General features: G+C 33.0%; 1 protein-coding gene across 1 annotated transcript in view; it reads left to right on the forward strand.

The window, feature by feature from the left end:
• Nucleotides 1–27,959, forward strand: part of Eip74EF (Ecdysone-induced protein E74) — a 735,282-nt gene that overhangs the window by 151,551 nt on the left and 555,772 nt on the right. The window contains exons 2-5 of the mRNA XM_072534493.1: nucleotides 3,450–3,511; nucleotides 9,799–10,016; nucleotides 15,378–15,587; nucleotides 20,302–20,524. Coding sequence (XP_072390594.1) covers nucleotides 9,927–10,016; nucleotides 15,378–15,587; nucleotides 20,302–20,524 — 523 coding nt within the window. The 5' untranslated portion in view covers nucleotides 3,450–3,511; nucleotides 9,799–9,926. The remainder of the gene's footprint in view (nucleotides 1–3,449; nucleotides 3,512–9,798; nucleotides 10,017–15,377; nucleotides 15,588–20,301; nucleotides 20,525–27,959) is intronic.

Below are 27,959 nucleotides of genomic sequence, written 5' to 3' on the forward strand. Positions count from 1 at the left end.
GCTTCAATTTGAGTCGACAAAATCAGGTGATTATCATAAAGAAATGACTTCCGAAGTATTTGAGCGCTGGTTTAAGAGAATCTTACCAAAATTGGAATCTTTGTCTGTGGTTGTTATGGACAATGCACCATATCATAGCCGCAGACTAGAACAATTACCGACGACGGCATGGCGGAAAGGGAGAATTCAAGAATGGCTTACAGAAAAGGGGATTGCATTCGAAGAATCAATGCTCAAAATTCAACTACTTGACATTGCACGGTTAAGGAAAAGTGAATATCTTAAATATGTTGTGGATGAAACTGCAAAAGATTATGGTGTCAAAGTTCTACGTCTACCACCTTAGCATTGCGAACTTAATGCCATTGAACTTATCTGGGCGCAAGTGAAAGGGAAAATAGCACGCAATAACAAAACGCTCAAATTAAACGAAGTTAAGGAACTTTTGATTCAAGCAATCCTCCATGTAACTCCAGAGAAATGGGCTAAATGTATAGGCCACATAATTAAAGAAGAATATCGTATGTGGGAACTTGAAACTCATGTCAAAGTTTTACTAGAGCCAATTATAATTACACCAGGTGAAGATAATGACAGCGATAGTAGCACTGCATCTTCAGATTTAGACAGCGAATAATATTTTCTAATATTTTGGTAGGCATCAGCATAAAAAAAAACAAAAACAAAAAAAAAAGAGAAGAACATAGTAAGTGTGTATAGTGTTTGTGTTTAAATAGAATAGTACAATGTTTTGTTACATCCAAAATTATTTTTATTTTGTTTTTATAGAATTTTATTTTATTTTATAGGATTTTATTTTGTTTTGTCCTGTTTAAGTGTTTTGTTTATTTTATTTAATGGGACAACATGGCTCTTGGCGAACACCCATTTAAAAAAAAAGTGACGCGCCACAAGACATACCTCTCGGGTGGTGTGGAAACTGGCTTAAAATTTGTTTTAAAAAAATTTCTTTGTGTAACTCTTTAAGGACGGGTCACGTCAAAAGACGTTTTAGCGTAACTTCAGAGACAGCCTGGTGGCATCAGTAAGCTTTCTGCAAAATTACTTGTTTTTTATAGCTTTTTGTTTGTGGCATTCTGTATTTTTAGGAGACTGTATGGAATAAGCCACAAAATATTTATTTATAGGTTTAATTTACTGATTTTTCGATCTCTATATAAAGAGATCGTTTTCAAATATACAAATGATAGCAATATTTATTTTTCTGTAGCTTTTTGCTGGTGGCATTCCGTATTTTTAGGGAGAATGTTGGAAATAAGCCACAATACATCTATTTACATGTTTATTTTACTGACGTTTCGATCTCTAGTACAGAGACCGTTTTTAAAGTTAAGAAAATAATATAAGAATATATAAATATATAATAATAAACAAATAAAATAAATATAACTATAATTTATATCTTTGAAAACGGTCATTGGATATAGAGATGGAAACTTCAGTAAAAACCTGCAGATAAATATATTGTGGCCTATTTTGAACAATAATATTTAAACAATATAATATAATTAACGTTGAAATAAAAGTGAGTGTACGCCACTGGATTTTCATACGTCTTTCCCCACTTCTACGCCTTCAAACGATGAGTCACTCTCCCAAATAGTGAAATTAGAGTTTAGTTTATTAGAGTATTATTATTAGAGTTATTTTTGGAATGATTTTCAGTAAGAGTGATATAAAAAAATACTTGACATGCATCCAGATGTATCAGTAAATAATGTCGGCTACAACACGGGAAACGGAATAAGATATTGTCACAGTATATTATCCCTTCCCCTAGCTAAGTGTTCACTTTTATGGGATCAAATACTTTAACGATCAGCGATCTCTAAACTATTCTGTGGATGATGTTCAGTAGAAATCTAAAGTGGGGTGTAAATTTGACAACCACCTTGGGAATGTTAAAAGGATCGTAAGGGTGTAGACTAAAATCAACTCCTATATTGCTATACAAGCACAAAGTCTAATAAGTATGGAGAGCAAAATTCTACATAAAGTGACATACAAACGTTGCGACATACTCTCAGTGAAAACCCAGTGAATTTCAAACATTCCTGTCATTCATGGAAAACTACTATTCTATCTAAACAGGAGTTTATTAAAATTATTCATTAATAACATCAGGGCCAGTAGGCCGAAAATAAGCTGAAAGGCTTCAGATCAAAGAGTTCAGAGAGGTTTTATAAAAAATTGTATTTAAAAAAAGATAGCTTAACAAAGATAATACCACCTGTATACTGTTGGTAATACTGGAGGCTATAGAAAGCCTTGTGTTTTATTATATTCTCTTATATTGTTATGCAGATTGGTATAAAAAAATGTGATTGACGTAATCATTATTTTAGAAATAAAAAATCAAAGCAATGTGAGAGGCGTTGTAAATAAATTGATAAAAGTAATTATTAATTATATTTATATAAATTTCTATTATAATTGTATAATATATATATATATATATATATATATATATATATATATATATATATATATATATATATATATATATATATATATATATATAATATCTTGAAATGAATGGAATATTTTACAGAACAATAATTTCCGAAATTTCCGAAACGGAGGAAGTAACATCTTCAGATTATGAATGTTACAATTTCTTCTGTCGGTATGTGCAAGTAAAAGTGGCAAAAATTACATCATTTATTATGTTATGCATTATAAATGGTTTTATTAGCTATTATGGAATAATAAAACTTCGGTATCAGTTTCGAGGAACGACTGTGGTGGTCGGAACTAGGACATCAACAGAAATTACTTCTCGTATCTAATGAATTCAAAACAATAATAAAATGTTTGAGGTTTGGGTTAGTTTTTGGGATCTTATTATGTTTGTTATGGTTAGTTTAGTCTTGGGAAATCCCCTACTAAAATGTGTTTTTGACCTTTAATCTTAATAATGTAAAATAATCAAACTTTTCATCTTTTTGTTCCCTATTATTCTATTTTTAATTGATATTTTAATGCACCAAAGGGTTTTCTTACACGATTTTTCTACTTGGTCTATTCTATTTCATTTTTGCCATTTTAATTATTTCTCTAAATTGATTTTAGTTTTTCTTTGTTTCGAACATTTCGTATTGTTCGATTTGGTTTACGAATTTTCTTAAGTTTTCCTCCACTTGTTCTTGTAATCTTGCTGTGGACCTAGGTAAAGGATTCCTTCTTCTCCTTCGTTCTTTCTAGATAACTCAGCCGATGTAACCTGTTTATTTTGATAGATAGATTAATATCGGATTCCTATTAATGTTTTCTTCATATCACAAAATTTAAATATTATATTCATATACACGGAGATAAATTATAACCTAAAAAAGATTTTTTTCAAATTTAAATTGTTGCATGTGTTTTTAAAAAATGCACAATTTAATGAGATTTTCAGTAACTAACTGTTTGATATTTTGTTTCAGATTTAAAGAAAATCGAGGTTCATGTTTTGGAAAAGGTTTAAAGTCTATCGGGACATTTCGAGGTATGTTTATCCAACATTTATCTTTTAACGAAAATAAAAAAAACTGTTACCTATATACCATCAGTTATAAATCCTGACATATATAGGGCGACACTAATAAATCCATATAATATAGGTTCCTAACCTTTAAACAGTGCCTGTCAAAATTTGAGCTGAATTCGATAATTAGTTTATTAGTCTTAGTGTTTAAGTGACTTTTGCAACTTTCAGAATAATGAAACAATCTAAATTTTGCGTGTTAATAAGCATTCCTTTCTGATGAGAGGAAAATAATGTTCAAGCAAAGTGTTATTCAGACTCTGCTTCCTATGATTTAGATTTGATGTCTATTTCTTCTTCCTGTTCATGTGCCATCTCCTCTAAGAAGGTTGGCAACTATCATGGCAATTCGCACTTTCGATACCGCTGCTCTAAAGAGGTCAGCAGAAGTGCAGTTAAACCAAGCTCTCAAATTGTTTAACCAGGAGATGCGTCTTCTTCTGCGACTCCTTCTACCCTGTATTCTTCCTTGCATTATTAATTGCAACAAGTTATAACGCTCGCCTCTCATGATATGTACCAGATATTGCAGTTTTCTGACTTTAATTGTATTTAAAACCTCTTTGATACACAGATTTGATGTACAGACTTTCAATTGTACAGGCTCAAATAAAGCTAACGCTCTTGTCGCCCAAAGTTAGGTAGATTTCCAGAAAGGAACAAAAAGTTGAACAAGTGGTTTAGGCCGATCATAAATTAAAGTTACGTGAGATATCAGAGAAGTTAAAAACGTCGGAAGGTAGTGTATTTACGATACCAATCGGTCCTAATCTACATAAAGCTATCAAGCGAACAAAGAGGAAACAGCTGGCAAGGATTTGGAGTAAATTATGTGTAGATTGTTTAGATATGTTATATTGGAAACAAATGCTTAGAATCACGTGGATAGTTCGAAGAACAAGTGAGTAAATACTAAGACAATTAAAAATCAAGAAAATATTAAGCAGACCAGTAACAGAATAAAAAATAGGCTATTTCGGGCACCTTTTGCGAAGGGATAATCTCTAGAAGCGTAACATACAGGAAAACGGTCAAAGTAAAAGATATAGAGGCAGATCCCAAGATAAATGGACCACTTTATGGCAACCATAGGTGTTCAACTGTCAGAACGTGCCAGAATGACAAAAGATGCGTGAAGATTAGTGCGTTTGTACCAATTTTGTGTACGTTTAATGTATAATATCAAGTCCATCGCAATGATGAATGCACAATGACGAAATCAGATGGGACAAACATAAAAGAGAAAAAAGCAAATATCATTAACATAAAAGATGGTAAAAATCAAAATCATAAATATCACTATTTAGGCAAATAAAATAGTCAAGCAAAATATTCAAATAAGGTAAATAAATATATAAAACATATCAAATATTGGTAAAGTTATTATCATAAACAACATGAGAACTGCCTTAGTAAACTCTTTGACTAACTCCCTACTAACTAAGACCTCTCTTTGATAAATTAACAGAGGAACAAAAAATTTAATGTCAATCCACCATTCATTCAGTTAATCTACCTTGGGTTAAATATGTTTAAGCTGCAGACTGCACAAGAATATTAAGTAATATCAAATATTTGATAATAAAAAAATAATGACATAATCACCGTTTCAATCAAATATTTTAAGTATTGACTTTTATGACGTAACTATATTTAGTGTCTTCTTTTATTTGCAACTTTCTTAATTTTGAAATAACTTTACTTAAGTCACCTTAGAGTAATAGGAAGGAAAAGCACTCACAATGGGTTAGATAGAGGTTTCGATAACGTGTTAACCTTATGTACTGTCAAATTCCGTATGATGAAGGCTGGAGTCCAAGGAATTTTGCTGGGGTAGCGAGGATTATGGGCCTTAATTTGAGAAGAAATTTGCTTGTTATACCAGTCAAATCTTGAACCCTATTCGCTCCGTGCGTAACCGTGGTAGGGGTACCTTGAAACGATGCCAGCGTGCGTGGCGGCGAAATATGACAAAATTTTACGTATCTTTTTAAGCATAAATTTTATCAAAAATGTGTGCAAATACATGTTGCGTATTTAATTATGCTAATAATAGCAAAAATAGTGAGTGTAGTTTTTATACGTTTATTATCGTAAGGCGTAATTAATTCTCGAAGGGATTGCATGTATCGCGACCCGATCCAAATTGTGTCTCAATGATTACTAAAAACTAAAACCCAACACAGAACACACGTTCTTTGTTTTTAAAAGCCAGGCCATGAACTTTTATTATAGTGCTAGGCGTTATATTAATTTCGTTTCCCATAAATGCAACGCATTCAAAATGTATGTATAATGAAAGAGTCGAGCATATCTAATATCTGTAGTAAATAGACATATTGAAAAAACACATTTCTATTTCTTATGTATATAAACCATTTGCGGAAATGTAAATTTTAATATGAGATTGTTTTATTTAATTTTTGAATACAAAAATTTAATTCGTAATTAGGTTGTCGCTATACATATAAATTAGAGAAAAGAAAAAGATGGATTCGTGCTATTAATATGAAAAAGTAAATATCACATAATCTTAATTTTATGCAATTGGAATAGGAAAAATTTAAATAATATACCATTAAAGATATATCATAAGGCTTTAAGCTAACTGCAGCCTGCCTGATGACTTTAGCCTTTATATCATAACTTTTACTATGATTGTTTTTAATTACATGCTCTTCCACATGATAAACGTGATTTGCCACTTTGCCAGTATTAGATTTTTCCCTTCGTTTTTCATTTGGGGTTGAAAAGATAAATTATGATGGATTTTAGAAACCCAGTTCTTAATATAACATCCATTTTGTACATAAACTGGAAAAATATAATTAAAAAACTAATTATTAATAATTGTCAATTTTGTATGTATGTAACATATGTTTAACCTCAAATATGGAGGTCCAAAACTGTCAGATGAAGGCGGTAGGTGTCGCGTTAGTCACGCACGGAGCGAATAATACAGTAATAATGAGATTCGGATCAACGGAGGGTCTAAGGTTAAAGTAAAAGTATAAAAAGCGAAAATAAGAAAAATAAAGAGGACATATTAAGAAATATCCATTTCACTTACCAAATTAAGATTGAGTAATTTAACTAATAGAAGCGGTGGCACAAATGTCGCAACTTTTTCCGCAGTTGGCGAAAACGGATCTACACAACTCAATTTCAAACCAGAATATCCATAGCATAGAAAGGGTAAACCTTTTTGTAGAAAAATATTTAAATAGGTCTTCTTCTTCTTCTTAGCCTTCTGTCTTCCATGTTTGGACATAGGACTCTCCCAACTCCTTCCATCGGTCTCTATCCTGAGCAACATATTTCCAATTTGTTCCGGCTATTCTTTTAATGTCATCAACCCATCTCATCTGTGGTCTTCCTCTTGGTCTTTTACTTTCGTAAGGTCTCCAATGTTGTATTGTAGTATTCCAACGTTGGTCTTTTTGTCTAGCAGTGTGGCCCGCGAAGCTCTATTTAAGTTTGACAATTTTTGTTGCTATATCTTCGACTTTTGTTTTGGATCTTACCCAGTCGTTCCTCTTTTTATCTGACAGTCGTATACCTAACATTGCTCCTTCCATTGTTCTTTCTGTTGTGGCTAGTTTATTCATGTTTGCCTTGGTTAGGGCCCAGGTTTGACATCCATATGTCATGATAGGAAGGATGCATTGGTTGAACACTTTGCTCCTCAAGTATTGGGGTATTTTGCGGTTCTTAAGTATCCAACTAAGTTTTCCAAATCCTGCCCATGCTAGTCTTGCTCTGCTAGTAATTTCCGCACTTTGGTTCTCTTTGTCAAGTCCCAGGATTTGGCCTAGGTAGATATATTCCTGGATTTGTTTTCACTGCCATTTAGAGTTATACGTCTGGTGTCATCTGTGTTTGTCATTATTTTTGTTTTTTTCATATTCATTTTTAGGCTGACGTATTGGGAGCTGGCTGCTAGTTCCCCCATCATAATTTGCAGTTCCTCGAATGTGCTCGCTATAATCACTATATCGTCAGCGAATCTGAGGTGGTTTAACTTGTTGCCATTAACGTTAATGCCATAGGTTGACCAATTTGTAGTTTTGAAGACGTCTACTAGGGCTAGGTTGAAAATCTTTGGTGATATTACGTCTCTTTGTCTCACTCCTCTCTTAATGGGGATGGGATTTGTATTTTCGTCTAATTGTACTATCATAGTTGCATTTTCATATATATTATGTATTAGTTGCCTATATCTCGAATCTATTCTACAATTATTAATAGCTTGTTCTATCTCGATACTATCAAACGCCTTTTCATAGTCGACGAAGGCAAGAAATACGGGTAGTTGGTATTCATTTATGATAGTATCAAGGAGTCCAATAAATAATGAACAACTAACTCTTGGTGGACAGCAAATAGAGAGAGTGACAAAATATAAATATCTGGGAGCTTCCATCAACACAGAATTAGATCCAGACCAAGAGATCCGGGTACGAATAGAAATGGCAAGGGCAGCGTTCTTAAAATTCAAACAATTGTCCTGTGACAAAAATCTGAATATTGCGCTGAGACTGAGGTTTGTTGAATGTTACGTCTGGTCGCAACTATTGTACGGTGTAGAAACATGGACACTAAAAGCGCAAATAGTTAAAAAGATTGAAGCCTTTGAACTTTGGATATACCGGAGAATGTTGAAAATCCCATGGACTGCCAGGGTCACCAATGAGGAAGTGCTGAGAAGAATGGGTCGAGACAAAAAATTGTTGAGAACGATAAAAGTACGCAAGACTGCATACCTTGGACACATACTAAGAAATAATAAATATAGTCTTCTGCAGGTCATCATGCAGGGTAGAGTCGATGGCAAAAAGGGAATAGGTAGAAAGAGGAAGTCATGGCTGCGAAATATTCGAGACTGGACAAACATGACTGTAGACGAATTATTCCACTTTGCAACAGACAGAGAAGCTTTTAAAAATGTGGTCGCCAACCTCCGTTAATGGGGACGGCATAGGAAGAAGAAGGTATTCATTTGCCCTCTATATCAATGTTCTCATTGTCAGCAGATAGTCTGATGTACTATATCCTTTGCGGAAGCCAGCCTGTTCAACCGGTTGGTAATTGTCCATTTTGTAGGTTAACCGGTTGTTAATAATTCTCATAAATAATTTGTATACTTGACTGAGCAACGAGACTCTCGTTCCAGTCTTTAGGAATCTTGCTATTATGGAGACATCTATTAAATAGTTCTGTTAGTACAGGGATTGTTAATGTCTTGCTTGTTTTCAAGAGCTCGGCAAATTTAAATAGGTAGATACGGTTAATTTGTGGGTGGTCGAAAATAGACGGAGATTATTTCACCTAATGGTATATCTTTCGGCACTTCTTTGAGATATTATTTACTTATTTGCAAATAAAAACCACCGCCAACTCTAGTCAAAACAATGAAAGAGTAGTTCTAATGAAATATTTTTCGGCAGTAATAAAAGGTTTTTTGGAAATATGTATTTGTAGTCACAAGATGTGACGGAACTGTTAGCGGAGTTTCGGTAAAAAGCCACAAAAGGGATAATAAAGAATCAAACCAACCGCACTGCACTTAATAATATTAAAGCGGTAAATTTTTAACAAGGGTTATTACGGGTAGAGATAGTGCAAGCACTCCTGACCACGGCGCAGTAGACGAAATTTGGTTTAGTCCCCACTTCCATGCGAAACGCATTGTACTATGCACTGTATAATTCCACTTACAATAGAACCTTTCTGCCTTTACGTGAATTTGACTCCGCCTTCGCGCAGCTCCATGGTCAGGAGTGTTTGAACTATCTCTAAGTACAGATGCACCTAACGGTTAGTCAAAGTAGACAAGTGGGTGGTCTTAACAAAATGATTTCGTGAGAAAATATTTACAGAAATTAAAATGGATGTACCAGGTGATTCTATAAAAATTAGTGTCCTATGTGACTACTCGCAATTACACTGATTACAGTCTTCTATGAAGCTCTTATAATATTTTTACGTAGGTAGAAGAAAGTTATAATACCCAGTAGGTTGCACTAAGAAATAAAAGCCAACCACTCCTGAACCAACGAAAAAGCTTCAGTCATATAATATAAAAACAATTACAAAGTTTAACTGTAGAATAAATGATCATGATTTTAAAATGTATGTGTAAACGAATATATTTGCTTATTCATGTAAGCCAGATTGATTTTAAATAATTAGTATCTCAATTGTCAGGACTAAATGTTTCCCATCTAAAGTGTTTTTTGTGTTTTTAGATCTCTTTTGATACTCCTTTGGAAAACCACAAAATTTGGATAGCCAAGTGCTAGGATTTTTAAAGATACTGGGGAAGCCGGCTAGCAACGTGGAGGGGGCTCACGCCCTGGTGGGCCACCAGTCGCCCATGTCGTTGGCGATGCCATTTATCGACAACGATTTACTATGGAGTTCCGATCATGACGGAAAGATGGTAGACATTTCTTCTTGTCTTCAGGTAGGTAAAATAAATAAAGTCTGTGGTAATTGTTAATTAATTATACGAAGAACTGGTCAAGACTTTTGTTATTACTGTGATTAATTTGAGTATTTTACATAGTGCAATAATCGGGGAGGATACTGTAGTAGGCACTTAGATGTCTCTAAACAACTATATTAACAAAAATTAATATGATTGTATGGAAATTTTCTTTGATCTTTTAGTGGTTAGATAATGGTACTACGTTAAGCTGAGCTTATATTAAAGTCAACTAGAACTTTACTCTAACTTCAATCGGACTATCAGTAATCTATAAATAATACTGATTTAACTATGATAGCAAAGTGTAGACAGGTACTCATGATCCATATTATTTATTGATTGTATCTAAAAAGGAGCGAAAGGTTTCGGGGTTTAGTAAAAGATTCAATTACTTGATATATTGCGAAAACTTCTAATTTCTTACACTGACCTGCACTTACCTCTCGTCGGTCTCTCCTCTCAGCAGTCTATGCTTTTGAAACTATCACCTGAAAATTTGATTGAATTACAGTTTTATTGAATATCAGTAATGACTTTTAGTTATAACATTATACTTACTCAAAATATGGATTCCTTTCTTTCATTTGTAAATATTATATTTACAACATCGGTGGCATTAACAACTAACCCATATGTAAGTGTAAACAGTAGTCGGAACCTTCTATAACCATAATTAGAATACCGTTTACAGAAATTATACCGTTTGATATCCCCAAGTCGGTCTCAACTCCATCTACCCACCTAATTCGCGGTCGGTCTCTGCTTCTTCTTCCCCTAGGTGTACCTGTCATGCAATCGTATTCTCTGGCATTAGTATTATGAGTCCATCTCATCTAAGTCGCTGTGTTTTAATGAACGTTACAAATGTCATGATGACAAATATCATGATCTTATTATCAGAGATATTAATGCCTATGCAATTGGAGTTCTTAGCAAAATAAAGGGAAGTTAGACACTTGCGAAAAATGGCAATGAAAAACTAACATTTTTTGAATGAATATGAGAAAGATTACATCCATCCTTTGGCTCTATAGCCCAATTCGTGTCTTGAACTCCCTCAGCAAACCTCTTCACTCGTTACGGTCTTATTCTCCACGGTAAATAGCCAGGAGATTTGTGGCGTTCCCATCCACATCATCCTCCCATCGCTTTTTCGATTTTCCAATAGGTCTCTTCTCTTGCATTTAACCGTTTTTTTGGAAGCTTGTTTTCTTCCATCCTAAATACATGGCCTGGCTACCTTACAAGGTTACCCAACGAAAGTGGAGAAGCAGTTTATTAGCACACCTCCGATTTTTTTTCGATGTAACTTAGGCTTAAACATTTTTAAATATCTTTGAAATATATTTAAGAATCGTGTTAGTATTCTGTATTATGCTGAGGCCATTCAGATATGAATTTCCAAGGTCCCTGTAAGCAGTAAGTTACTGTATCCTTTAATAACAAGTAATAATTATAATATCCATAATTCATTATGTAACAGTGTACATATTAAACGATTCTGTATTTGGATCGTAACTGGCAATACCTAATAATGTAATGTGATGTAAACACTGGTTATCAGCAATTTTTAGATACCATTTAAATGGACATGCAGAATGTTTACATTAAAAATGCAGTATATTTTCCATGTAATCTTTTAGGCAAGGCCACATAATAGGATACGAGCCCCTGTCTAGTCCAAATTAAATATTCAAATTTGGGAAAAGATTTCTTTGATGAGTTTACGATTTTGTTTGCAATCCTTTCATTTTCAAGATCATCACATAACTTGACAGATACTATTAAAATAAAAACACACAACATAAGTTTAACTATTTTAGTTTTTTTTTAGTACTGATTGGGTTAATTTTTTAGTTCGTTCCATTTCTTTATTTGAATAAACAACACAGTGAATATAAAGTAATTATATATTCAGTGCTAAACAATCATAGAGAATATAATTATTGGCAACTTTGACATAATCTATTTCCGTTTTTTTTATACCGAAGCAGGAGGCAAATATTTGCGAACGTGGCGTAAACAATCGGGCAACCTTGTTTATTTTTCAGGTGTACGTTTTGGTTGTACCCATGATACTATGATTAAGAAGATAAGATATTGCGCATAAGTCGTGACGTAATTGGAGAGTTGCACGTTCGTAATGTCAGTTTTTTGTATGTGTCAATAAATAATCTTTAATAAATAGTTTGGAGATATCCTTTTGTGTACGATTATTGTAATTATTAAACCTTTATTTAATATTATTATTTTGCTAATTGAATAATTTCATCACAGAATGCATAAAAATCCCATTTAACTTTAACAAGAATTCAAATTCTACTCTAGAATGACGGCATGCGCGAACACGACCGATTTTGTGCTACGGGAAGATCCTATCTTGTTAGTCATAGTATCATGGTTGTACCCTTTACACGTCAAATAAATATTGACATTTATATGACTGAGTATAAAATAAATTGAGAAAGTTAACTTTAACCTTTCAGTGCTAACGTGAATTATTTTGACGTAAGTGCTAACGTCCGTCTCTGGGACCGTATATTTATACATGCCCTAGTACTGTAAATTTTAGCAATTTTTAAAATTTAATTACTTTAAGGGTCTTATTAAATACTTTTTTATTTAAAATAAATACAGTTTTATTTAAAAATTATGTTTATAAACATTTATTTTGACAAAAATAATTACTTAACAAAAACAAGCTACTATTCTAAAATGTGGGAAAAAAACCCTAAAATCTTACTACAAACAAAAAATTTGCTTAGTTGCTTTTAAACTAAAGCTTACATTATCCACTTATAATAACCACACTTAAAAAATTCTAATAATACGAGGTAACTTTAAACTTAAAAAAAGTCAATCTTTTTCTGAACATTCCACACATATACCCTTTATGTGTTCTAAGCACATAAATTTATTACACGAGTAACAACTGTACTTTGTTTTTCGACTTTTCTGGCTTCCACAGTAAAAACAACGACCATGAGATTTTGCAATATTTTGCACATTCAACGTAATATCAAACATTTCTCTGAGTCGCATACTTATCATCCTTGGCATATTTGGTGCAATTGCTCTACGTCTGGCATGTGGTTCAAGCAATTGAATACCCATTGTCTCTAAAAATGTTCTTCTAAGTGGTATGCGTTGGGCTCTCCGAGCAGAATTACACTTGTATATTGTATATGAATTTATGCCGGCGATATTCAGTAGTGCATAAAATATCACCATGGGCCAGCGATTAGTCGATCTTGCACAATTGTAGCTTTCACACATCTTGTCAATAATGTCCACTCCTCTCTTGGTTGCGTTGTAATCAATTATTATGTTAGGCTTACCAGTCTGGGGATCCAACGTATCATCTTCATAATGCATTGTTGACATCAGGAGCACAACTTTTTTCGGTTTTGGAATATACGAAACAATAGTGCATTTATCTTGAAATGCAAACATACTTGTAGAAGTAGGCCTATTTATAGGCGCCGTAAATTCCAAAGGCAGTTCTGGTCTATTTCTTCGAAGAGTTCCAATTATAGTGAGCTGATGATTGGCCAATAATGTATCAGCTAGCTGCTTACTGGTAAAAAAATTATCAAGTGTAACATTTCTATTTGTACCCCAGATAGGTCTGCACAAACGTACTACTAAATCCAAAGTCTTTGTGGTTTGCTGGTAGGGTCCCTGTGGTTGCTGACCAACATAAATTTCTAAATTTGAGGTATAAGCTAATTTAGCATCAGTCAAGGCGTATATTTTTATACCGTACCTATTTGGTTTTTTTGGCATATAAACTTTGAACCCACAGCGTCCTCTAAAAGCTTCTAATTTTTCATCAACTGTACAATAGTGTGACATGGTGTAGTGTTTTGGCAAATTGGTGTTGAAGTCTTCAAAAAAGTTTCGAATAGGAGCTAATTTATCTATTTTTTGTCTCTCTGCACGAGTTTGTTTATTATCAAAGCGAATAAATGCCAATAAAAATTTGAATCGCTCGTATGACATTGTAAGGCGAAATATTTCTAAGGAAGTACCGTTTTTTCTAAACAAGTCGCGAGCATTGAGATGGTTATTCTTGAACTTTCCTGCTATGTACAACAGGCCTATAAGTGCTTTTATTTCTAGTATATCCGTCTTTCTGTAGGTTCTATTCAAAGGATCAGCATGTAGTTCAATTATTTATTTGTATTTATTACAATAAGTTCTAACATCTGGTCTGTTATAAAAGATCCCCAAATATCACTAAAGATTAATTTCTCCTTAGCATCCCCCTTTACTCCTGGTAAATGTCTCAGTAAATTGTCTGCTCTTGTACGCACTCGCTTATTACCAACATGCTTTCGCCATTTAGTTTTTTTATCCTTACCAAAAGAAATAGGAATTCGCCGGCAAATATTTTCTGCTTCTGCCTCATGAAATATATCATTTTCTGCTTCTGATATATCCTGTTCACTCTCTGTATCGAGATTTTGTATTTCAACTTCGTCTTCTTCAGAACTATCCGAAGAATCGTTGCATTCCAATTCATCATTACTATCAACGTCCTCTAGAAGTCTCTGCAAATATTTTTGCTCCTCATCGTAGTTCATTTCTATTTCTAAAAAGTAAAAAAATAATATCTTATTCACTAAAAATACAACGCTAAAAGTTACAATCCTTACCTTTAGTACAGCCGCAAAAGCTAACATCCGTCTCTGAGACCGAAATCGTGTGTAACGAACGAACCGTGTATCTACATTCAACAATATTTTAATACTAACAACGGTTAGGCAAAATATGAAGCTATTGAATGACCTAGCGCGAATATCGGAACGGATCGTTAATTATCGGTATGAATAGGTTAGCTCCGTCTGTGAGACCATGCGTTAGCACTGAAAGGTTAATAGTTAGAAAAGAGTGAAAATAATTCTTGAAGACTAGCAGAAATTGTTTTAGAACATTTTTAACCATTATTATTAACCATTATGCCAACAAACGAATGTTCAGAATTATAAAGTGAAGGACAATCTACTGAGGATCTCCTTATAGAACATTAAAGGTGCTCGTTATATCTTATAATGAAAGATTTAATAAAAGACAAAAAGAAGAAAGGCGCAGAAAATTATCTTTGCTAAAAGAACTTATGGAAGTATGGAAGTCGATAGACATAAGACAATACGATACAGAAAATATTATCCTAATAACTTTTAATAATGTAAAAGATAGTAATAGAAGGTTATGAACCTGTAGTAAAGAAACTTACGAATATTGATCTAAGAAATTAATATGTTTAATATTCATTACATTGTCATTTAATACTGTTATTTTTCTATTAGAAAATAATTTACTTGTATGTTGTAGGACGCCTCCGTTGCCATTGGCCAACAGAATGCTGCTACGGGAGCCAACGGTTTGGGAGAATTATCCCAATCTGATCTCAGCTCCCTTGTCGTACCTGTCATGCACGATCCCAACATGGCCGATGAGGATATTTTTAAGCACTTGTCTGACACCACTGCCATTGAAATAGAAAGCATTTTAAGGGATATTAGTCAAACGACTTATATTAAGGTAAAAACCGTACCGTACATACTAAATTATTGAAAAACATCGTAATTAGAGTAAATTATGAAACTTATCTTTATGGCAATTGAGCCATTCTAAACGTTTCATTCTTCATATTTTAATATAAAGCTATACAGTTTTCACAATTCATTAAGAAAACTGTAAACAAGTTAGATTTTGTACTATTTTTAATGCAAATATACCAGAATTTTAATTAAAACTACGGTGTATTTGACGTTTCGATCTACACCTCGTAAATCATTCTCAAAATACAAAAAAAAAACCTTTTAAATACAGTACATAATATAAAAATAAACACAAAAAAATAGTTTCAGAAACATATTAACAAGTTAGGTTAGCTACTTTTGTGGAATTGGTTAAAATAGCAACCTGTCTCATTTTTATTGTACAGAACTACTCTTTTCGATGTTTTTTTTTTCTTTAGACTTTAGATGATTATATATTGACACCTAAAGTGCTATGGTGGCTTCAATGGGTTCAGATGTAATGTTAGTCTTAATTATCTTTTTGTGTCTCATTAATCGACTGTTTTTCCTTCCTAAAAAATTGTGACAACTGGGAATCACAAATTTTGCATGATGATCCTTCTAATGATAGATAGATGCATGATACTATGATTAAGAAGATAAGATATTGCGCATAAGTCGTGACGTAATTGGAGACTTTCACGTTCGTAATGTCAATTTTTTGTATATGTCAATAAATAATTTTTAATAAATAGTTTGGAGATATCCTTTTGTGTACGATTACTGTAATTATTAAACCTTTATTTAATATTATTATTTTGCTAATTGAATAATTTCATCACAAAATGCATAAAAATCCCATTTAACTTTAACAATAATTCAAATTCTGCTCTCCAATGACGACATGCGCGAACACGACCGATTTTGTGCTACGGGAAGATCCTATCTTGTTAGTCATAGTATCATGGATAGATGGAAAGATAGAAAGATAATACATATATGTTACATAATTTTTTAAATTACGATTGTTCTGTCTATTTTGCAGTGGATGGCGCTTAAACACATTCAACCATTTGTGACTTAATTATTATTCTGAAAAAATATTGTTTTAATTTTTAAATTTTGTAAAGAAGACTGTGAATATTTATGGTTCTGTAAAACTGTCGAGTAATTTAAAATAGCTGTATATTAAATTAATTATTTATATATTTAACACGACTTTTATACAGCTTTGCCATCTATGATCTACGTACGGAACTAAGGTGTAGTTTTATAGTTTACAGAATACTCTCCATTTAAAAATGAATAGAGGGAAGTTGCTTATATTTGTTTATTAATAAATCATGCTATTAACATGATTTATTAGGTAATTATAATAAATATGTAGTAATGTAAAAAATCATAGTATGTAAAATTGTTTATAAATATTACCATTGTTTATTGTGTTAGTCCTTTCCATTATTCTTAGAATATTAATTTCTGCTTTTATTTTTTTATTAATGTGAGCTTTTATTGCTTTAATGTAATTGCTTTCCTTTCTTCATACATTCCTCTTTTCAATTAACTAAAATCAGCTAAAAATGTACCTTTTTTAATTGATTTTATTTTGTAACCATCTGCTATTTGTACAAAAATTATTTTATTCAAATATGTTACATCAATCGTATAGCCAAGTTTATCTGTAAATATAAGAAATTTTGTGTACCACCTGAAATTAAAACAAAAATTGCCTCATTAAAATCGGATAGTGTACCACAGTTCATTGCAGGGTATACTGTCTCTTCATTTATTTGCACTATTTCTTCACCACTATTAACACCACAGGATATTTTTTGATTTCCATCAGCTTCATTAATGCTTCTGCGTGGTCAGATTTACTTTATTGCTTTTTTACTTTATTTGTAGAAATGCTGTATTAGCATTTCTACTAATTTCACGTTTTATCGAATTACTACTTCCTTTACTCCGGTTATTTAAATTTGATGATCTGCTTCATCTGGATATACTCAAATGATTTATGACCCATTTGACCACATTTTAAGCATTTAATATCACTTTCTTTCAAAACTGCCTCATTGCTCAAATTAGTTGGTTTGTTTTTATCAAATTTCTTCAGCTCTTCATCCAATAATCTATATTTAACAAGATCCATAGTTACCTCAGTGTTTAATGTTTCTATTGCAGTAATTACTGATTCATACTTTTTATTAAGGGTTAAGAGAATATGACTTACTTTAGCTTATTCATCTACCTTACTACCTACACCTTCTAGTTCTCTTATAATTCTGCCAAAATTCAGAAAACGGTCTTCCAGTTTTTTATCTCGTTTATATTTAAAGTGCTTTAAGCATTTCTTTAGTATTGGCATCTCTTATAATGTCTAAATGTTAATGTTTAATACAACACATTGAACTATAATCGATTTTACTTTTGGATCATCATCAGTAAAATTATCTCTCTCTGTTGGGCCTAAACGTTCAATCACTGATAATACTTTCTTTTCATCTAATAAGGTGTTAACTCGAAATTTCCAACTGTTGAATTTCTGTCCTGTGATAACGGCAAACTTTTATCAGTCTTTTGGGCCCATAACCTATTGAATATTTAGTTTAGAAATGTCTTGAATAAACTTATTATATATGGATAACTTCTTTTAATAGAATCAACATGCTACATTTTTATCTGCATTGTCATTATCTCACAAACATGACGTTGACATAACTCGTAACTACAGAATAGCGAACTTACATTAACTACCAACGTATATTAATTTAACAACTGTGATTTCGTTTCAATAAACGGAATTTTAACTGAAATTGTGGTAAAGTCCTTTGGTGTGAATGATTCGTGGGAATTAATAATTCATTAATTGAGAATTTTGCGCCCCCTTGACACTGAGTCCTATGCTTTTCTCACTTACTTACCGCCTGTAGCCGGCCCTGAATGCCTTGTTTCCTAATCACCTCATTTGTGGTTTCCACATTCAAGTTCTTTTGTAGATTGTCATTGCGAATATATCAAGGTATATTGACTATGCCCCGAAGTATTTTATTCTGAGGTTTTTTATATTGCTATTATTGCTTGCCCTTTACATCCCCATAATTGAGTACCAGGAGACAAACTGGTTTAAGGACTTGTTGTTATATGACGATAGGGTGTAACATCGACCCATTGGCTGTAATTTAACCATTTTTCTGTAATTTAATTTAAATCCATATTACTTATGTTTGAGTAGTTTTTATCCTAGTTTATCATTCAATTTCATGCGCAGCTATCTATTATTATGGGTAATAACGTGGTGTTAAAAATGGGCAAATAAACTCCCTAGATTTTAACTAGCCGTGCAGCGTAGTCGCTTCTAAGAAAACTTAGAAGTTACAAAACAGCGATACTATAAACACATGTTATCAATCCCAATACAATTCTCTTACACATTGTTGCCACTTCCAGAGGAGCATATGATAAAAAATGTATCACTACTATAAAAAAGAAACTTAAATATTTAAAAGCTACCTGCCATTGAGTATCAGAGTATTCCGTATCGTTCGCTCGAGAAAAAATTTCAAATGACATAAAAAAACATGAAACTTGGTAAGGTATCTCGCACCGATGGCATACCCCGGAATTTAGGTTCCATTATAGGAAATTTCCAAAAATCTAGTTCTCTAAATTTCATACAGATATACTTAAATCAAGTAACCTACAAAATATCTTTAAATAAAAAAAATCATAGATATTCTTAAACTAGGGAAATCAGTAGAAAAGTCAGAGAGTTACTTAGCTCAGCCTAAAACCTAAATCCCAAAAAATTGAGAACAATTTCGTTTGAATCCGTTAACCCTTAAGAGAAATATAAATATCTAATACTTTTAAATGTTTTAAGATCTGATTTCATTGTTCTAAGAACATTATAGGTAACTTACATTAGATTCAGGTAAAAATTATAAGTACATGAAATTTTTGCGGTATTACTATACCTTCAGAAAAAATGTCTATGTCCCATCTTTACATCTATTTATCAAATTTAACACGCTTCGGATGTCTAGGTCCTACCTAAAAGTTATATTCCTAAATCATACAAAATAAACTGCATAATTATAAAAACAATTATAATTTTATAAATTACATATACAAATTATTTAATTTAAGGATTCTATTTTTACGCATATTGCATATTCTATTTCTTTTACATTTAATTCGAAGTAATTTTATTATTTGTTGTGTGTTTCCCATAACCAACATTATGTTGCTTGTTTTCAGTTGTGTTCAATCCAATTTTTCCCGCTTTCTCTTTCATCTTCATCTTTCTTGTAGCTTTTTGAAGTTCCATTTTCTGTATTGCTATTATTGTTAGATCACCGCAAAAGCTATGTTCATTTCTAAAAATGCTTTCTTTTGTTTCAACTTACATCTAATTAGTACTTTAAGTTCTACAACTAGATTAAAACATATAGGTAGTAGACAGAGTATCCGCCAGTTCTTTATTTCAAATTCATTAGGTTTGTTTCAAATTCGATAGTTGAATACTTTCCATTTGCATTCGTTTTTTGTTTGGCTCCAACTTTAAGAGTATTTTTATTTATTAGTATTTTAAAAGTTTTAGATAAATTATATAATATTTCTTTTTAAATAAGTGTAAAAATATATTTAATTTTGTATAATGTCGGATATGTTAATATCTAGCGCCATCTATCGACGAATAAAGCAACACTAACGTTCTATTTCTGTTTTAGCAAGAAGAACCTAACTCGTCGCATGACGAATCCGATGCTCACTCGCCTTCCGACCAAAAGAGCGCGCAAGTTTTATTGGAAATGCGTAAATATACAATCGCCGCGGCAAATCCTATACTGGCGGAGAAGTTAGCGACACCTACCGAACAAAGTCTAACTCAACTTTGTACTAGTCCAACGAGCAGATCACAGCTGGCGCCACTGACACCGAAATTAGAGAAAGGTAATTTTATTCATATTATAGTCATCGAGCAAAAAGACAAAAGAGGGAATCTAATCGTTATGAAAAGGCGACCAAAAAAGTGGCCTCTGATGGCGGACATATCCGGAAATGCGAATGCGCAAAATTTAAATTTTCCGACACTTATTAACAGTAGCTATAAAATAGTTTTCAGAATGTGTCTTAGACGAGAAAATTTTAATTAAATATTAACAATAACAGTCTAAAATGTGAAACAATTGTTAAAACACTTCAATATAAATAAGATTTCATGTGACAGTTGGGACACATAATAACATAACCCAACTAAATTTGATTTCTTAAATAAGAAAAGACTCTCTTTCCTTGTTTAATGTGGCCTCTCAAGATGGCACTTCCTGTCTAACAATATTTTTGCCCCCACTACCTTTACATTCCCTCTTTTGTCTTTTTGCTCGATGATTATAGTTCACATAAATAAAAATGTATAAATTAAAAGAATAATCAAGTCCGGATATATTAAATGCAAATGCAATTCATTGACATGCATTAGGGAATTCCACTATATTCTATTGATTCTAAAATTGATTGATTGACCATGCAAAAATAAAAATTTCTCTATAATAGGCCACTCACCGGGAGACACCTGATATAAATAAACATATCAGTTAAAAGCAAGTTTTAAAGCAATTTTCTTAAACATTTTTCTGAATTGAACATATTACCACATAAACAAGAAGTGTAGCAGATAACAGGCCATCTTTTGCATTAGAAACCAGCGCCTTGGGGCAAAAACGCTGGTGATGAGTTTACCTATCTGCGGTGATGAGTTTACCTATCTGCGGTGATGAGTTTACCTATCTCCAATGGATGCTGGTGGTCAGTTTGCTATATCTCGGAGGATCTAATAATTTTATGGGGGGCTATAAAGTGATAAGTTCGTACACGTCCATAAAAAGCTGACTTCGAGCTTTGCACTCAGACAGGGAGGGATCGATTTTTTGTTGTTTCGCGATCCCATTACACAATTATACGTGTCCATAGGGAGGTTATAGCCACAGCTGGCCTCAATGCGAACACTACAGCCAAAATTCATAAATAAATTCATTTAATTATTTAATCATAATCAAATGGCATTATCAATAACAACACAATTTTGAAAAGAACCGTTGTTAAGCACCCTCTCCTCCCTCCTTAAGACACTCCCCTTAGCAGGACAACAACAAACCACCACCTGGACCAACAACCAGAAACCAGTGCCGCCAGCCACAAAATACTAACACAGCGGAAGAGACGCCGTCATCTAAACAGGACTCCCAGAACAGCCAAACAAGTAAAAAACACAACTAACACAATCCAAACCACAATGACTCTAATATATAGATTAAAAGGATTCTTCTTCGCCTTCTTCTTAGTTCAGGAGAGACTTTCTAATCTCTGGCACTTGGTCGTAAGAGCTTAAAACTAAACCTTGTTTTTCCACTAACTTCCAATACGACTTGTGGTTTAATAAAGGCCAACAGTTCCCTCATTGGTAGTTTAAGGATATCTTTTGGTTCAAGCCTCAGTTGACCTCATATCAGTGAATTACCACCTCACATCATGCACTATGGTTAACTCACCTTATTTATTTTGTATAGGTAGGTGTTTTCTTTAACGATAATGTCCAGTCACCATTTCTGTGACCATTTTAATCTTTAGTTTATTGAGGTTCATCAAATTGTCCACGTGTTTTTTTATCAATATTGGTGATTATTTTGTTTTCTTAGTCACGATTTGCCTTTGAGTGGCTCTCCATTTCTTTTGATGATTCCTTATCAGCCACTTCTGAACCTCGTTTCTTGCAGCGTCTTTGATGATGCCATACAATGGTTCTGGGCCTACAAAGGTTTCTCTCAAGCCTTGTTTTGCCAACAAATATGCTCGTTCATTCCCATAGCAGGCACCCACATTAAAGACACGTTATTGCTTTTTGTTGGGTTATTGAACAGATCTTTATAGTTACTCACCAGTTTTGATTTGATTAGGGGGTTCTTTACGGCTGGAATAGCCCGCATCGCTATCTTATAAATGTTGATTCTCTTTGCTCTGGGGTCTCCACTGAGAAATTAGTCAATGCGGGCCACCAAAGCAAACACTTGCTTGGAACGCAGTTGAGATTTGTTTTATAACTACATGTTTTCCCAAAGAGTCCTGATCTAGTACCATGGGTCCTGATCAGTAAATCATAATAAGTCCCCATGAATGTTTGAGGCTTTTTGTTTTCTGATATATATAATTCCAGCAGAGGGAGACCTGTGACAGCCTCTAAAGATGGTTCCTGTAGTACTATTCAAGGCTTCTGTCAAATTTAGAAGCGTTTATCTTTGTAGGGCAGTGAGAAAGGTCACATAAGATTGTAAAGCCAACTTTTTCCACCAAATTACTAAACCATATGTAACTGTCGGTCGTATCTATGATGTGTATAACCAACAGATTACCTCTGGCCTCAGCTCACGGGTTTTACCTACAATTCGTTAGCAATTCTAGTAGAATCGCGTTGGTTATGTGACTAATTAAAGGGATTCAAGTAAATTTAGGATGGAGAAAAATAAGTTACCGAAAAAAGTGCTACAAAATAAAAGATTGAGCAAAAGAAAAAAGCTAAAAAAAAACTGTAAAAATACAATAAAAGAACTGGGATCAAAAAGAAGTAAAACGCTGGATTAGAAGATGGAATAAGTAAATCCGAGATCTGTAATGGGTACAATAATATGCTAAGAAGAAGTTTTCATAAAATAACAACGTCAAATAAATATATTTTATATATTTGTAATATTGTAGTTTATCCCATTATTTATTTTTCAATATACAAATAAAAAAAAAAACGAAAAACAGAGAAATTCATAATTGAATAATTGTTTTATTCTCCGTTGCCCTTTATTTTTCTTTAATCTTTGACAGAATCATCCTGTATTATTGCTGATCATAAAGTTTTTATTACTAATGTTCCCTTTTATATCTACTTAGCGTATTTATTTTTGAACAGTAACCCTATATAACAAACTACACTTCTGTGTGGTGGCTCGATTATACCATCGCTATCGCGCAGTCATTTAAAGAAAACATGTGTTTCTAGTTAAAACATCCTAAAAACCCATAATTGAAGATGGTAAAGAGCGCATAGGGGATGACCTTTCTCGATTCAGATCACACGCCCTGGAGATGTGAGGAATGCAATAAAAAGCAGTAATTTATCGCTGTTTTAGGGGTAATTAAATTTGTCGCTAGGTTAAATACGGGGGATGGAAGGTTCTGATCGTCAGCGTAACGTGTTATAAATAATTAGAGCACCCGTTTTGGAGGTACCAAAATATACACATGATTATTAAAATTATTAATTAAGATAATTTTTTTTGAGATTACACTTCCTTCTAACTAAGATCATAAGCAACATAGTAAATTTAATGTTACGGTAGGAAAAATTAAGGAACAGTTATACAAAGCCATCGAAAACATCTTAATTAGGGTTGTCTGTGAAATAAAGCTTTCTTCGGTTGGTAAGTTAGTCATTCCTACATATTACACAAGAATTTAAACTGCAAACATAAATATTTGATATTTAACATAATATATCTCTGGTGTTTACAATTTTCTGCTTTCTTTACTACTAATAATAAGAGCTATACACACTTTAGATTATCTAGAACAAGTTTTTGGTTCTTTCATTCATTTTGTAACAAATGCATGAGAGTTATTTATAAAACATATAAAAAGAAAGAAGTCCTGTCCTTAATCCCTGTCCATTGTCTTATGTTTCGGAGCCAGGACATTTTCTTGCGTCCCATTCCTCTCTTGCCTTCAATTTTACCCTCGATTATAAGTTGGAGGAACTGGTATTTTTCATTTCGCATGATGTGACCTAGATACGCCGTTTTCCTTTTCTTCATGGTTTCGAAAAGTTGGCGTTCTTGGTTTATTCTTTTAAGGACATCTATATTTGTGATTTTCGCTGTTCATGGTATTTTTAGGATACGGCGATAGAGCCACATTTCGAAAGCTTCTAATCTGTTTATATCCCTCGTTTTGAGTGTCCAACCCTCTACGCCATATAGCAGCACTGACCACACGTAGCACTTAGTAAACCTTAGTCTCAGTTGAAGATCGAATTCTGAACAAGTCAGTACCTTCTTGAATTTTACAAAAGCTTGTCGAGCTTGCTCAATGCGACATTTTACTTCCCTGTCCGATGCCCAGTCTTTAAAAAGCCACGATCCCAGGTATTTAAATTTACTCACTCTTTCAATAGACTTAGTATTCAGTGTTATGGTGGAGTTTTCAAGTGCATCCAAGTTTCTGGAGATGATCATAAATTTGGTTTTTTTGGTATTAATCTCTAATCCCATTCGCTTACTGTATTCTCCGATTATAGTGACAAATTGTTGAAGATCGACTATGTTGTCACAAATTAAGACACCATCATCAGCATATCGTATGTTGTTGATCAATACTCCATTCACTTTGATTCCCATCTTTGCATCCTTTAAAGACTCTTGAAATATGGCTTCCGAATAAATGTTAAATAAAAGAGGGGAAAGCACACATCCCTGTCGAACGCCCCTTCTTATATGTATGGGTTTGGATATAGAATTGTCTATTTTTAACTGTGCCGTTTGATGCCAGTACAAGTTTTCAATGCATCTTATGTCTTTTTGGTCTATATCAACTTTCTTGAGGATCTGCATTAACTTGTGGTGTTGGACACGATCAAACGCTTTTTGGTAATCTAAAAAGAATAGGAACACATCCTTCTTCTGATCGTAACAATTTTGGACCAGCACCTGTCTTGCTACTATTGCTTCTCGTGTTCCTAAACCTTGTCTAAACCCGAACTGGGAGTCACTGATGTCCCATTCACATTTTTTGTATAATCTTTGATGTAGTATTTTTAAAGATATCTTTAAAGTGTGACTCATCAGGCTAATGAGTCTGTGACCCTCACATCTTTTTGCATTGACTTTCTTGGGCAGAGGAATAAAGGTAGAGCGTAACCACTGTTGAGGATAGCAGCCAGTTTCATAAATTAAGTTAAATATTTTGTGTAGTGCTGAAATTCCCCTTTCATCCAGTAATTTGAGTATTTCTGACGGGATTTCATCTGGTCCAGGTGCCTTATTGTTTTTTGAATTTAATAAAAATAAAATTTCTTGAGTCTACAGAAATTCTATAAATGATCCAACATAAGAAACAAACTATTTTAGAATCAAGAATTCCTTTGAAGACCATTGGTGTTGGGATAAAGCAGTTTGGAAACTAATTTACTTGAACTTTTAATGCAGCTTGAACCGAATGTTCTAGCAATTAAGTATATGAGCAATTAACAAGAATAAACTGTACAAATTTACTAAAAAATGGATAGGTAAAGGTAAAAGTAGTTGATCCAATTCATTTCGAAGATGTATGTAAATGTTTTCATGTTTACCTGGCCAAAAATCAGAAGTATTAAAAATGACAAATTTGTGAATGTTTTAATGTGGTTATTGTTCAGCTGAAATCAATTAAGGATAAAACAATTGACCCAAGACAATTGGAAATAACAATATTGGGAAAGGAATTGTCAAAGTAGCCCGTATCTTATTACTTTTAAAATTTTGATGTGGATAGACAGTGTAAAGTTAAATAAGGAACTTAAATATATAGAAAACTTCACTATATCAGGAAACTATAATTCAGAGCATTCTATAAGAAAGTTAACATCAACAGAAAAGAATTCAAGGCAATCACAAGACGATGCAGAAGTCAGAATGACGACCTATTAACCACAAGGAAAGATGTATTGAATAGATAGGTGGAATACTTAATATAGAGGAAGAAGACTAAAACCTGGAAGACGAAAAAGATGGGATAAAGGAAACAGACGAGAAGGAAGAGGAACCACCAACGATTCTTGAAGTTAAAGATGCAGATAAAACAACTAGCCAGAAACAACCCACCCGAAATAGATAATCTCCCAGCTAAACTCTATAAAGAAGGTGGCCACGCTACCATAATGGCATTACAGCAGCTTATAAAAGAAATATGGACACAGAAATCCCTCCTCAATGATTGGAATATTGGAATACTTTCCACTATACACAAAAAAAGAAGATATCTTTGAATCCTCTAAACAAAGAGGAATTACGCTTCTAAATGCATCGTATAAAATATTTTCCACAGTACTATGTCACCGTATGGCACCATATGCAGAACGGGTAGTAGGAAAATACAAAGCTGATTTCAGAGCTGGTAAATCGATAATTCATCCGATTGCAACCCTGAGACAAATTTTAGAAATAACACTGGAATATGGAATAGATACTCATCACATATTTATAGACTACAAAGCAGCCTACAACTCTGTGAATAGAAGGGGAATGTTGAAAGCAATGAAAGTGATTATCCATTTTGTAATTGAACCCATTGGTCAATTATTTTTTTTTAATTGCCTTAAATTCACTACCTTGGATCACGTAACACTAGAAGCACCCTTTACAGAAAATAGTTGTAAATCTGTAAGTCTTTAATTTGGGTGCTAATTTTAAATATCATCATCATTATCATCAGTTAATTATTGTTTCCTTCTTCTTCTGATAAAAAAGTTCTCTTAATAAGAGCTGGCAACTTTCTTTTTGGAAAATTTAAAGATGTCTTCTGGCTTGTTTTGCCGGTATACACTCACTTTATGTCACTATGTTCACATTCGTAAAGCCATGAATGGTAGTTTCCCTCTTCATTCACATTTCACGCAACCTGAATTATTCACTATACTTTTGTTTCTTCAGTTTCTTTAGTTAACAGTGTTCATTCACCATTTTTGTGATCGTCTTTAGCTCTAGTCTGCTAAGATCCACCAGACTAGCCGAAAACCTCTTGTCAACGTTGTTTATGATTTTTTGCATGTGAGTATGTCCCTGTAGCGCTTACTATTTTGAAAAATACCTTTGTGATGTCGCAGAATGGTTCTGGAATTTTATAGATGCTTCTTTTTTGTTTGTAGAACTAAATTATCAAATAATTCACAAGATTTCCTAATTAGCCTGGAATATACGCCCTTATTTTAATGAATGTCACTTCTGAGGAGGTCGTTATTGAGTAAGAAATATTAAGCATTAAGTATCTTAATTTATCTTGATATACAAGTAAATATTTTGTTGTTAGTAGCCTCAGACATTTCTAGTACTTATGCCAGATACCTAAAACCTACTTTTTACAATTATATTAACATTTAAGTTTACATCTTATTTGGATTATTAACAATATCTTCAAATGCATGTGTTAAAGATTCTGACTTCGTCCCACTGTTTCTTATTGCTTTTTCTTCAACTATATTTCTCCATAATCACTTGGTTACCATCTCTAACTCCTATATCAAGAACTTTCGGTGAAGCTTTTCTGTATATACAATAAACCATGTGGCGATTGGCGACCAAAAAGATTTTTT

This window comes from Diabrotica undecimpunctata, chromosome 6 (assembly GCF_040954645.1).
Source record: "Diabrotica undecimpunctata isolate CICGRU chromosome 6, icDiaUnde3, whole genome shotgun sequence".
Lineage (NCBI taxonomy): Eukaryota > Metazoa > Arthropoda > Insecta > Coleoptera > Chrysomelidae > Diabrotica > Diabrotica undecimpunctata.